Source organism: Alexandromys fortis, unplaced genomic scaffold (genome assembly GCF_014885135.2).
Source record: "Alexandromys fortis isolate MF-2015 unplaced genomic scaffold, M_Fortis_MF-2015_v1.1 scaffold_153, whole genome shotgun sequence".
NCBI classification, from domain to species: domain Eukaryota; kingdom Metazoa; phylum Chordata; class Mammalia; order Rodentia; family Cricetidae; genus Alexandromys; species Alexandromys fortis.
The window spans coordinates 203,625-217,273 of record NW_026068032.1 but is presented as its reverse complement, the minus strand read 5'-3'; the positions used below and the strand labels follow the sequence as shown (position 1 = coordinate 217,273).

At 45.6% G+C, this 13,649-nt stretch overlaps 1 protein-coding gene across 6 annotated transcripts in view; it reads left to right on the top strand.

Moving 5' to 3' along the window:
* Nucleotides 1–13,649, top strand: part of LOC126515192 (transcription factor SOX-5-like) — a 257,539-nt gene that overhangs the window by 53,225 nt on the left and 190,665 nt on the right. For 4 of the 6 annotated variants that reach the window (XM_050164653.1, XM_050164654.1, XM_050164651.1 and 1 more), the window contains one exon: nucleotides 555–786. In XM_050164653.1, coding sequence (XP_050020610.1) covers nucleotides 555–786 — 232 coding nt within the window. The remainder of the gene's footprint in view (nucleotides 1–554; nucleotides 787–13,649) is intronic. The other 2 variants (XM_050164655.1, XM_050164652.1) reach the window with 1 other exon arrangement.

Genomic DNA, 13,649 nt, shown 5'->3' with positions numbered 1-13,649 from the left:
AACTTTCTGTCAGTTTCTCTGAGGACTGCTTCTGGGCATATTTCTGTGTCCCTTGGGACTCTCACTGTTAATGCAATGTAAACTTGTTAGAGCGGAGAGCATGTATTTATTTTATTACATATATTTTTTTGATAGAGGAATTTTTAGTGATTTTCTTTCTTTTAAACGGCCCCATAGTATTTGCTGTTCACAGATGTTCTGTTCTGAATAAGGTCTATCAAAGTGTAAAACTAGACGGATACTTTTTTTCCCCTGTAAAATGGAATGGACTTGCATTATGCGGCGTTCTTAGGTGAATTTTCTTGTTTAAGAAGCCAGAATACAAGAGAGTGCTATATTAACGTATTATTCTCACAGCAAACAAGCCCCGTTCTGTCGCTACCTGCTTGGCCATTGTTTCTGATTGTGTGTGCTGTGCAGTGGTGTTTGGATGGCTTCCTGCTCTCCGCCAGCACAAAAAGGCATTTCTGTTACAATGGCCCCTCACCACACAATGACGGCATTAAGGATTTATGTGGAGGTTTCATTATTTTCTCCTCTTTTGTTCCTTCCAGGATGTCTTCCAAGCGACCAGCCTCTCCGTATGGGGAGACAGATGGAGAGGTAGCCATGGTGACAAGCAGACAGAAATTGGAAGAGGAGGAGAGCCAGAGGCTCCCAGCCTTTCACCTTCCCGTACATGTGAGTTTCCCCAACAAGCCTCACTCTGAGGAATTTCAGCCAGTTTCTCGGCTGACGCAAGAGACTTGTGGTCCTAGGGACCCCCCTGCTCAGCACCACACAAGGGTAGGTTTCTTATGGTCTCCTCGTCCACCAGCCCATTCCTCTAATAGCTTGGCTTCAGCCCTTTGCTTGAAATGATCATGTGTTTGAGAATCACAGAGAAGATTCACTTCAGACTTCATAGAATTCCTTCAAGTAAATGTTTTTTTTCCAAGGGGATATAAGAAAGGATATTTAATTCTTTGTTTGCTTTTCGAGGATCCTGTCTCTGACACAGACTTAGGGAAGAATCCATACAACATGCAACTATCATGTTAAGATGACATGGCTAAGGTTAGCAAGAATCAAAGTCGTTTTCTTATGCTTTTTCATGCAATGTTGAAGGAAGTTTAGTTGTAAAGGCCTGCCTTCATTATTGCTAGTCTTCGTGGGTCAGACTTCCTCCAATCATTTGACCTTATGTCCAGATTTTGGCTAATACAACACACACGCACAGAAAGAGGGGGGGATAAGCCTTTCTTAAAACCACAATAATTCATAACTTTCCCAACAATCCAGTAAATCTAGTGAGGTGCTACTATTAATTCTCTTTTATATTGGAGGACGCTGAGGCACGGTGAATGTCAAAGATGTTCCAGGTCATAGAGCCAGGATTCACCAAGGCAGGCTGACTTCTGGGCCCATGGTCCTGACTTTCCTTCACAAGAACTCAAACATAGTTTATGTCTTCTTGTCTGTTGCTTGACAAGCTCGGTCACATTCTCCACGATTGCTCCCTCTTCCCCACTTGGCCACTTACCGTCCAATGCCAGGCTAAGGGAGCAGGTGGGTACGGAACACTGCGGTCAGCAGGGTGAGCAACCAGGCTCCCCACCTGCTATTGTGTCTCTGTGATGTGACTGATGTGACTTCTGCTTACTATTTTGACTATTGCCTGCTCTCAGACAGTACCACACCAAGACTGTTTCTTGGACGGGTTTTTCCCTGTGACAGTGACATACATATATAAGGCTGAAGGGCTGAATATAAATAGGATGGCTCAAAGAACGGTGCCAAGATAACGATAAGATAATTTTAAGCACACTCAAAGATGAATGAGCCTAGAGAGGCAGATTAAGTTGCTGAAAATGGCGACATTGGGGACACTGCGAGGAAGTTCTGGTCTACGATCTATGGGTCTCCTTGAAGCAGGGAATTCTGTTTATGAGCGTATATAACAAGCTAGTGAGATGCTCACGTGGAAGGATGCTGGCCATACCGACTTAGCGAAGGGAGCTACATCCACAGAACTTATCTGGAAGGAAAGAACCAACTCCGGAAAGATTTCCTCTGGCCTCCACACGTAGACCCTGGTGTACATGTGCCCATGCTCATACACACATAGGCTCACAATAGTAATAAAAGTATTCAAAAATTGAAATGATGGATCTGAGTTGTGCTATGATTTCTAGTGAGTCCTTCAGTAGTTCTGTGACCCAAAGTGGTTGAGACCCACTGTGGTATAATTTGGGGGGGGGGGTTCTAAGCCAATGACCCATTTCATATGAGCGATATCAACATTGGAACTTTCTCACACCACACAGTTTGTCTCTGCCTCGGATATTTCTTGTATTCATCAGCTTTTCTTTTCTCACGTGGACACTTGAACACATCATCACCCCAACTTCTGAGCCCTTCGGTTAGATGATTCTCCCCTCTCCAACTGACTTGTCTACCCGAGAAAGGGTTGTATGGTATTCCTCACCGTCCAATGTGTGTGTGGTGTTGTTACTTCCAGGATTTCACTCCAGTCCTCACCTGAGCAGCAGTTCCCACACAAACCACCCCACACTGTGAGTGGGCTTCTTCTGTATTCTGCACAGATGCAATGCTTTGGCCATGCCCAGCTTCTCACACAGCTACGAACACGGCTGAGCACCTTTAATCTTTGGATGTCGTTCTGATTTTTCAATGTCATCTTCATGGCAAATAATGCTTTTTCACCTGACTAGGTGAAGGGTCAGCACATCCTAGATGGGTGCACTCAGTTCTCGCACAGTGAGTAGTACTCTGTGCTCTCCCTGTGCTCCCGTACCTTTAATCAGGCTCCATATTGTGACCTGTGCACTTAGATGTCTGTCTCTACACAATACCCAGGATTTCTTATTGATTCTCCCCCTCTCTCTCCCCTGGGATATAGCATGAAATAGATACTCAGTTAATGATGACTCGATTAATACTTAAGTTGAGATGGCTCAATAAATACTAAGTATTTAGAGGCACAGTTGCGAACACATCAGTTCTTGGTGACAGTTTTGTAGAAATTCAGCTACAGTGATGCTGTCTAGTGCACTCTCTGAGGAGAAGTCGGCAAGGAAGCTCCTAGAAGAAGACCTGTTTTAAACGTTTATCAAATTGGTTGGCTATATTTGTGGTATTAATAATCAACACGAGTAATTTCTTTTTATAATAGACCATTGTTCGAGCCACACAATAGAGTCTTAATGTTTCATAAGGAAACATATTCTCTACAATTTTACTCAGTATCTTTGAAAATGGAGAACACGTCATAATCTCTGTGTCGTGGAGTGGCTCCTGCAAGCCTGCCTGGCAGAATTGGGGAGAGAGTTTCCATATAAAACCTCAGTCCAAAGGTATTTCCTGAGACGGAAACTTGGTGCGCTCTGTGCTCCTCACCAAATAGAGCCAAATTGAGATGAGAATTCGGAGTCCTGTTCAGATCCAGTTATGAAAGGGTTAAGGGCTGAAAGAGAGCCAGATAAGGATGAAAGTCTGCCTCTCTGGGCTCCTGTGTGTTTTCTTAGTATTTGGAGGCAAAACTAAAGACCTAAGTAAGAGAAACTCCCAGGTAGCTATAATCAGCACAAACGCTGAGAGTTACATTCTGTGTAGGTTTGCATTGCTGGGAAGGAAGGATGCAGTCCTGTGATATACATGGTCCTGTGATGCTATTAGATACCTCATACCTGTGGGGTCCAGGCACGGGTGGATGAAATGATGACAAGGGGGATGCTACTGTTTTTTTTTTTTTTAACGAGCCCTCAGAACCTTGACAACTGGCTAAATAGCAGAACCTGACTCCCTGATCATCTCCAGAAAGCTGGGCCTTGAATAGTTCTGCCATGAGGATGACCTATCCGCAGTCAAAGTCCTCCTGTATCTTTAGTTGACTGTTTGGTTTGTGTGTGTGTGTTTTGCGTATGTATATCCTGTGCATAGGTATGATTAAAAGTCTTTGTGTGTACATCTGTATTGCATAGGTATGATTAAAAGTCTATGTGTTTACATTTGTATTCCGGTTATCCTGGTACACACACACACACACACACACACACACACACACACACGTAGAAGCCACATTTCACCGTTGGTGTCTTTCTTGGGTGTTTCCCCCTTATTTTTGAGACCGTGAGTTCCAGTGAATGTGGGGCTCACTGGTCCTGGCTGGCCTGTCCATCTGTCCATCCAGGAATCCTCCTGTCTTCGCCCCCCTTCCCCAGGGCTAAGATTCCAGGCACACAGTACCACATGACTCTGACATGTCTATTTGGCCCCAGGTTTCGGACTGTGCAGCAAGCACTCTGCAGACCGCGTCGAGTCTTCTTCCCAACCCGTGGGTTTGCATTTTGTTCTCTTTGCTGCCTTAAAGAGGGCTTGGTTGCTGCTTCAAAGTTTCAGAGACAAACGGGTAGCTCTGTGCTTCAGACAAGCCTTAAGGACAGTTCTGCTATGGACCAGTCGAACGGAAGATGTAGACAATCTCTAGCAGATGAGCTCACAGCTCTCAGCACAAGAGAGTGTGCCTGTCCGGAGGGATGGGAGCAGCTCTGAAGGGATGGGGGGCCTCTGGTGTTCACAGTGGGGCGGCCTCTGGCGCTCATTTTCTGTCTGGTTGCATGCCGCATCTGTCGGTGAGCTCTCAGCTCCAGTGCAAATGTGATGTGAAATGAGAGCCACCACCACCCGTGGTTCCAGAATAATCTGTTGTCTATTTTTTTTTAAAGCCTATTCTGTCTCCCTCGAGCTTCCTTTTGATTCTTTAAACTGTTCTTGTTTTGAAGGAACAATATGTTATTTTCAGTATGAAATCATTGGAGAGGCTTGCTCTAGATGTAACTGAATCTTATTTAAAAAAAAAAAAACAAGTGCACAGATAGTTCTGTTTGCATTGTTTCTGGTCCAGCTAGTGGCCGTGTACAACTTAGACAAGAGCAGCGTCAGTGTGCTGCACCCTGGACCTTCCCTTTCATGAGACAAAATCAGAGGTACCACACTCCCTCTGATTCCGGCTCAAGCCCTCCTCCCCCTGCCAGTCTCCCGGGTCACTGGAACTAAAGTTACACCCCACCACCTCAATTTGTGTGCTAGGCTGTGTGTGCATACATACGCATAATGTGTTGTATATATTTGAAATCAATTTTAGTATCTCATTTAGAGCTGATATTCATGGTCTTTTTCATTTCATGGAAATATTCAGAACTGGATCTCCAGGACCAGTGTGCACTCTGATGGTGCACATTAGTGTCAATGTTAGTGCCAATGTTCTTCCACACTGTAGGACCAGAGTGTGCTGAAACCACGTGAGTGTGAGTCTACTCCCACCTCAGTCCATCAAACAGAGAGAGAGAGGGGGGGGGAGGGAGGGAGGGAGGGAGGGAGGGAGGGAGGGAGGGAGGAAGAGAGAAAGAGCTAGAGATGTGTTTTCAAGTTAACTTTTTATAAAAGATGAAATGCTGGGACTTCCAAGTATAACATAGCAAGGTCCCAGTGTAGGAGAAGCAGCCTTAATCATTGAGTAAGCACTCGTCTGGTCTACCGCGAAAAGGAAGGGATGCTCAGGTGCGCTCGGGCTCTCGGTCGGCACTCAGGCTACCTTTTCACACGAGGTCATCTTTAACTGCTGTGTTGTAGCTGTGTGACTTTAGGTGCTTGTTATACGAATTTTGCTTACAATAGAAGAATCAATTATGCATTTTTTGTTATCTAGGATAATGTTACCTGTGGGATATTATTAAGAAATTTTAAGGGAGAAAGAAGAATGTATTTCTATGCCATTCAAAAATAAATCACAGAATAAGAACTTAATTATGGAGTAGTAAAGAATACTATTTTTATCTGATGCTTTCTATATGCTTTTAAATGTCTGTTACCTTTGTACATCAAACATGGCATTAAGTTCCTGTGGTGTGGTAAGCCTGGCTATTGTTAAGCCAAGGTGGTCCCTGTGCCATTGGTAATAGTGAGAATTGCATTGTTTAGAGAGAGCCCTCTCCTATACTCTAGACAAAAGCGTAATTACTATTGAGCGATGTGGATGTGGGCTGCCCTCTGCTTAACAGCACAGGGACTAGATTCAGATAAAGTAAGCGCGCAAGCCGTATCTTCTGGGTGGCAGTGTGAAGTTATGATCACAGACGGTATCGTTCCACACGGAGCGTGATTTCACTGGCTTTATCTCTAACCTGTTGTTGCTGGCAGAGATAGGCTTCTTATCTGAACAAGGCCAATTCAATTGCAGCAAGGTAATATGGTGACGAGTTCGTACTTGGGTTTTTTTTATGGTAAATTGATGTTTATCATACAATGAAATTACATTGTTACAAACATCACCCTGTCTGCATTGTCACAAAATACCCCCTGATGCTGTTTATCTAGACATAATTTCAGACTTGGGTTTGAATGGAAGTTCAATTTTTCTGTGTGTATTGTGCTGGGAAATTATCCCTAGGGCTATCAGGGATGGAGACAGAGAAACACAGTCAGCGAGGACCCCAGGAGCTGCTGGAGAAATTGGGCAGTTGATCATTCTGTCCTGTGCCCATGCCCTTTGGTTCAGCCCCACGGTGGGAGGGGCTGGCTCATGGTAAGTCCCAGAACTCTGATTAGGGCTGCAGCGGTGGCTCAGGGTGGGGAGCACCTGCCTTGCAAGCATGAGGGCCTTTGTTGAGATCCCCAGCCCAGAAGCTGAATACAGCAGTGTGTGCCTGTGAACCCAGGGCTGGGAAGACAGGGAATGGAGGGTCCCTGGGCCTGTTGCTCAGTCGTGTAGTTCAAACAACAAGCCTGGCTCTTGTGAGAAAGTATGACAGAAATGAACAAGAAACTATGTCTTTCTGCATGAGGCTTTATATTTAGAATTAAGTTAGGATGATCACCATAATATAATAAACAGAATTCATGTAAGATGTTGGAATTCTTGGTGGTGACGATTCTCGGTGCAAAGGTGGGTGAGATTTGAGGGGGTCAGTAAAGTCATTTAATCTGAGACAGTTTCCCCTTGAGACACAATGCTAGACTCCCAGATTAGAGTATCCTGCACACGGTTTTAATTTCCATTGTTGCAAACTCCTCACACTGGCATTTGGTTTCGTTGTTACTTTAAATACTTTACCCAAGCACAGAAAGCTCATTGCAGAACAAGTTACAAAAAAATAAAAGTAGCAGTTACAGGCACGCTGTAAAGTCTTTAACATCACATTTGGCAAAGTTGTTGAAATAGGAAACTCAAAGCAATAGGGACAAACTCATCTCTGCTCTGTTGGGGTTCTTTGGCGTTTGCTTTGTTTGTGGGGTGATTGTCTCTGCTGCTCGTGTGGCTGAGATGCTGATGCAGGGAGGGCTCTAACAAGCAGGACTGGCACCCCACGTGGCCGTGGTCCTGATCTGTGTGTAGAAAGCTGTGCCTTTTCTTACTCTCCGTCTAACTTTGAGACAGAAAAGCAGTAATCAGTTCTACCAGGAGCTAAGATGCGACAATCCACTTGTGCACAAACTGGTTTTCACTGGAGATGTTTAACTTCTTGCTCTTCATCTTGTCCTCCAAGCTTTCTGTTCTTCTGTTTCTCTTCCCTTCTCTTTGGAACTTACTACTGGCCCAGGCTGGCCCCAAGCTTCTGATAATTCTACTGCCACAGCTGTCCAAGTGCTGGGTTTACAAGTCCAAGCTACGACGATCCAGAAAAACTTTCCTCATGCGTCTCCTTGTGGGTCTCAAGAATTCCATGATCAGAAAACGGCACAGGCAGGAGACTCCACAAGCAGTGTGCGCTGATGTGTGCTTCCTCCCGCCATTCCTCTTCTCAGAGCTGGGGTTGTGGAGATCTGTCAGTCCGCACTGTGGCCAGCTTCGATTTCTCCTACTCTGTGTGGTTACCAAGGACTACGTCGTTGAGGAGGCTTCAGTGGCCTTTACATGACACAGGCATGTCCTGAGTTCGCCACCCGTCAACACAGGAACTTCATTCAGATGTTTCTGAGCCCGTGTCCTTCTCTTTTCCAACTCGAGGCTGGTTATAAGCGGTAATTAACCTTCAGTATCCCTATTTGGCAGAACAAGATCCTGAAACTTTTGGCAGTTCCGAAATTCCCTTCGCAGGTTGTTCTTGGTGATGCTGCACATCTAGGGACGCTACTCCAGGGGACACAGTGCTGCTCTTGCGGTTGTAGCTACAGAACCTGTGCGTGTTTTCTCTCTTTTTAACCACTTCTCAGTTTTAGTCAATTGGCTGTTCTGTTTTCAGGTTTTGAAAATTGGAGGATTTATAGGGAAGGGCTACAAAGTATAAAAGTGGACAGAGGACGGGGGACACGAGGAGCCAATTATTTCCAGAGTGAGGGGCTGTTGATCAGGACTGTGAGAAGAGGAATGTGTGTTCATTTCTCGTGACCACCCGCAAGAATCCAGAAGTTCCCCAGGCTCTCCCAGTGGGGATGCTTGCTTCCTGGGAGAGGAAGAAATCTCTAGGATGTGGGAACTCACTTGTCCACCTGGACTTCAAGCTCCCAAGTCGGTCAGCCAAAGAAAGAGCCAAGGGCCTGAAATCATAACCAAGTGTTACAACTAGAACTTTAAACTCAAGGAGGCCGTGTCAAAGCAGGGACATAAGAGAGGGTGACTTTCAGCAGGATTTAGGCCCTCTAATTTGGTTAGCACAGTTTTCGATCTCAAAGGTATAGAGAGTCACTGGAGACAGTGAATTCAGAAATAGGACATCTGCTGCAGTGGAAAAAAAAATCTAGTGAGCCGGGAAGGGTAGTAGCGCTTGGGAGGCTGAGGCAAAAGGTTCGCCATGTGCTAAAGGCCAACATGGGCTCCCTGGTGAACACCTGGCCAATGTGAACTACAGCGCGAGGCTGTCTCGAAAGATCATAAATGAAAAGGAGGAAGGGGAACTTGGGGGGGAAACTATTCCTTTGGTTAATAGTGACAGCATGGACTCAAAAAGTTTACCTCAGCAATAGCGCCATGCCAGCAGAACGCTAAAGCATTGCACACCATTTAAATCCTGCTCCACCACATCTACGATGCTCACAGTATGAATTCATGGTTAGTTTTGACCATCTTGTGCGACCCTCCCTTTTACCGCTTGCTTTCTTTTCTTTCTTAAACATTTGTCTTTATGATTTTTTAATTATTTCTGTGGGTGTGTGTCTGTGGGTGGCCATGTGCTTGGAGTCCGGTGCCCATGAAGGCTGGAAGAGGGCAGCGGATTTCCTGCAGCTGGAGCTGCAGGAGGTTGCACGCCCCTGATGTGTGTGCTGAGAACTAGACTCGGTTCATTTGCAAGGGTTCTAGCCCTTTCAATAGTAAATTCTGTTTTTATCTTTTGTTTCATTTTCTTTTGGTTAGTTTTCTTTGTTCCTTTCTGGCAGAAGAGAAGTTGTGTGGTATTTGAAATCAGACAAAACCACACAGCAAATTGAGCTGACAATTGCAAGCATGATACTTGGTTACACATTTTCTTTATGGTGTTTTCCTATATCCATATTTAAGAATGAACCACGTGACGAAAGGCAGTGTTAATATAAGGGGGTCAGCCTTGACCAGCTCAGATCTTAGTACCACAAGATTAAGCCAGTGGACAAAGTGCCTGGTTGACGCCTGTCATTTAGTCAGGGCTGCCTCTGTGGCAGGAGGGCAGGCACAGCCATGATTATGTATAGGAGATGCGTTCATTCACTGTCTCTCCCTAGCTCTTAAACATGGAGCCTGCCTTGAGATAAAAGTTAGTCATGTTTGTTGATAGTCCTAAACTAAAGCACAGTGTTCTGGGGATTAATAAGAACTTTACATGCTGAGATAAGGCATAAAAAGAGATACTTGAGGACTTTCCCCAAATGACTCTAAGTAGCATTGACTTACATACAGATATAAATGTGTATGCATGAGCATCAAAACCTGGTGTCAGTGAATGACAGGGACACGAGTTACAATAGTTTGTGACTTTTAAATGCAGTAAGCTTCGCAACCCCTCCCCAGGCTTCTGAAGACCCATCTGTCTGGATAAACACTGGTCTTGGGTGAGAAGAGTCTCTTTCCAGCATCTGTATGGCTTCAGGGCAGTCGCTTCCATGCCTTTTGGCACAGGGACCCAGGAGCCCCTGAACATGATTCCTGTGTGTCTGAGATCATCTCTCTGGGTCAGCAGAAGAACCCAAGAAGCAACTCTGAGTGACTCTTGTGAGTTTTTCATAAAGCTTCAGCCTGAGAGGTGACTCTCATATACGGAGTTCTCAGGGGGTCCCCAGGTCAGCTGGTGATGGCCATTTGCAGCGCTTCAGTTCACGGCGACACACACTGTGTGTATCCCTGCTCCCGTTGGCACGTCGGCTCAGGAATAGCACACTGTGGTGTCCCTAGCTGACTGGAGCAAAACAGTCCTGTTCCTGAAGAGACTTCTCTCCTAAGAAAGAGATAGAATTGGAGTTTGGGACTTCAGAGTCCAGACACTCAAGAGCTGTGTGAACTGGGTTCTCAAATCCTTTTCTCCAGACCAAATGATTTTAAAGGCCTTTTGAAATGCACTGCAGTAGGCCGGTGGAACAATATCTACTTGTTTACCCAAGCTCAGAGATTTCTTAACTTTTTGGATGCACACACGTGTGTGTGTGTGTATGTGTGTGTGTGTGTGTTCACATGCATGTGGAGGACAGATAATATCTGGTGATATTCCTCACAAGCTATGCATTTTATGGTGTTTCTTGAGATGGGATTCAGACAGGCTGAATGGCAAGCAAATCCCAGGACTCCAGTGGCCTCTGCCTCCCCAGCACTGAGATTACAAACGCATATCACCACAGCCAGATTTTAACATGTCATTAGGCTTTGAGCTCAGGCGCTCATGCTCCCATGGAAATGCCTTTATGACGTCACATCATCATGTTGGAGCATATTCACAGGACTTCTTTAGGCTCTTGCTTGTGCAATGTGCTATTACACAGAGAGCTTGCTAGTCTTTGACCTAACAAATAGCATCAATCTGTGGATGTCTTATAAGGCAGTGGTGTGTGTGTGTGTGTGTGTGTGTGTGTGTGTGTGTGTGTGTGTGTGTGTTGGGGGTGTGACAAGCAGAGAGGGCCCAAGCTGTTAAGAGTCCTTGCTGGCTCTTCTAGATTACCCTTTGGTTTGCAGAACCCATGACAAATGCCTTATAACCACCTGTGACTCTGCCTCCAGGAATCCAACACCCTCCTCTGACTTACATCAATGTGACGGACACAGGGGAGGTCAGTACCCCACTCCATGGAGACCTAGGGTACCAAGGGATAAATGACATTCCTCCAGGGTTTACATAAGGACACGGTGGTATCTCTGTAAGTGCAGTCATCCAGGGAAAGCGTAGAACTATTCCTCCATGGGACTAGAGTCTGCCCATAGTGCAATCCCACTGTGAGAAATGGCCAGTGTATTCCGTCACCAGTGAGCAACGTCAAATGCACTTGCCCGTCTGCCAGACACCAGGCTGCACCACGGTCACAAGGGACCACTGTGCTGTAATGTACAAGTCATAGTTCTCTAAAAATGATGTCAATGTTGTGCATCCTGGGCCGTGTGTCAGCCGCTGTGCCAGACTCTAAGACAACAGTGCAGATCTCTCTCCCTTAAATCCCATCGTCTCAGGTTCAAGACGGATTGCGTCGAAGATACCGACAGAACCTACAGGTCGGATTGCTGATCCACTAAACACGACATTCAGAGTTCCCACAGCTCCCCTTTCCCCCTCCCCCGTAATGAAAGAGAAAACAAAACCCAGATTGGTCAAGAGGAAGAGTGTTCACTGAGCATGTGCCAGGTGCATGTATGGGAAGTCTGCAATTCAGCAAACAAAGTGAAAACAAAATGCAGGACTTAGACCCAAGTGCACAGACGTTGTATAACAGGAATTATGACTGAGTCCCACGCAATAGATTCCCAGCACCCACATGACAGCTCACAACCATCTACAGTTCCAGTCCCAGGGGATCTGACACCTCTTCTAGCCTCTGATAGCTCTGCATGCATGTGCTGCACATGTATTTATGCAGGCAAAACACCCATCTACATAAATTAACTAATTTGACAATTTTAATTCAGGAATGTGTGTGTGTGTGTGTGTGTGTGTGTGTGTGTGTTAGGAAACTATAGCCATCCCCTGTATTGACTGTGGCTTCTCCAAATGGCTCACGATGCGATTATAGTATCAGCATAAACCGGGCATGGAGACATATTATGGGTATACTTTTAAATGATGTATTTTCTTCTGAAAATGACTTGGTAATGTCTACAGACTCATTTTCTCTTAACGAGTGACAGGGAGGTTGGTGGCTTTTTAACAAGGTTTAAGTAATTACTGTATCTTCTCACATTTTTCCCCCATTTCGGTACACTCTAAGATTTTGGGGCTTTCACGATCTTTGAGGAGTTTGGTCCTTTGTTTATGACGATTGTGTTTATTGCTTTCTAGTCCTTTGATCTCTCTGCTCTAATTTGCCCACACGAACAGCTTGAGATGATGTAGGAAGGATGTGATCTGAGACTGTATAATATCACAGCTCGCCTGTCAGAAATCTGACATATTGCAACTAAAACTGACATCCCCAACCAAAATACCCGTGTCTGTAATGCTAGACCCCAAGAGGAGACATATAGACGGGGTTCTGCCTTTGTTTCACAGGGCCAAACTTGGACTTCTCACTTTCCTAATGGGTTCCTGTGGCCGTCTTTCTGTCCCCCCAACTCTTTCATGTGGGCCTATGTCCTCTCAGCGATTCTGTAATTATTTTTGTTTTACATAGAGAGAAACATGCCCCCCCTTTACATATGGTGTTTTTGCTTCCCGCAGACAGAACGAGACAGACGCCATGCTTTGAAATTCCAAAGCTTGTTCGGTTTTACGCTCTTATGCTTATAACCCGAGTCTCTCTAAAATGTCCTGACCTAAAACACTTTATTGTTTCATTACTAGATTCACACCAGCGAAGACACAGCTGCTTTCCTAGGGATGTCTGGGATGTCCCAGCCTTAGAAAGTCAATCTCAGATCATGAAACACCGGTTTAACCACTGCTCTTGACAACTTAACACGGCAGACTGAAATATAAAAGCTGATGCAAGTGGGATCAATGGATTATCTAAGTCCCGGGATGTCTTCCTGTAAGTGAGGCGACCTGGACAGAGTGGCTGACGGGTGTGTGTGTGTGTGTGTGTGTGTGATATATTGTGCATCCCCTGTCAGATGCAAAGCAGAAAGTTTTCAGAGATTAGCCCTGAGTGGGTGGGTGTAGGCTACCTGTGCACCAAGCAAAGGGACAGGCATTGCAAGGGAATGAGGTGGAAGGAGGGGGCCAAAAGAAGAGCAGGGTTCGCATGTGCAGACTCGGGGCTCTGTAACCACAGTGGTATAAAGTGATGCTCAGTGCAGATCAGCCACCGCGTGTCCCTGGATGACGGGAGGTTCACAGCCTCCAGAGCCCGATTACTGCTTTATCTTGTCATGCTAAATTAACATGGCAGTGCCGGGCTAAACAGCACTGACCTCTTCGTCTGGGGGAAGTGCTGCCTAGGAGAAGGATGGCATTTAAGTCTCTCTCTCTCTCTCTCTCTCTCTCTCTCTCTCTCTCTCTCTCTCTCTCTCTCTCTCTCACGCACACACACACACACACGCACAC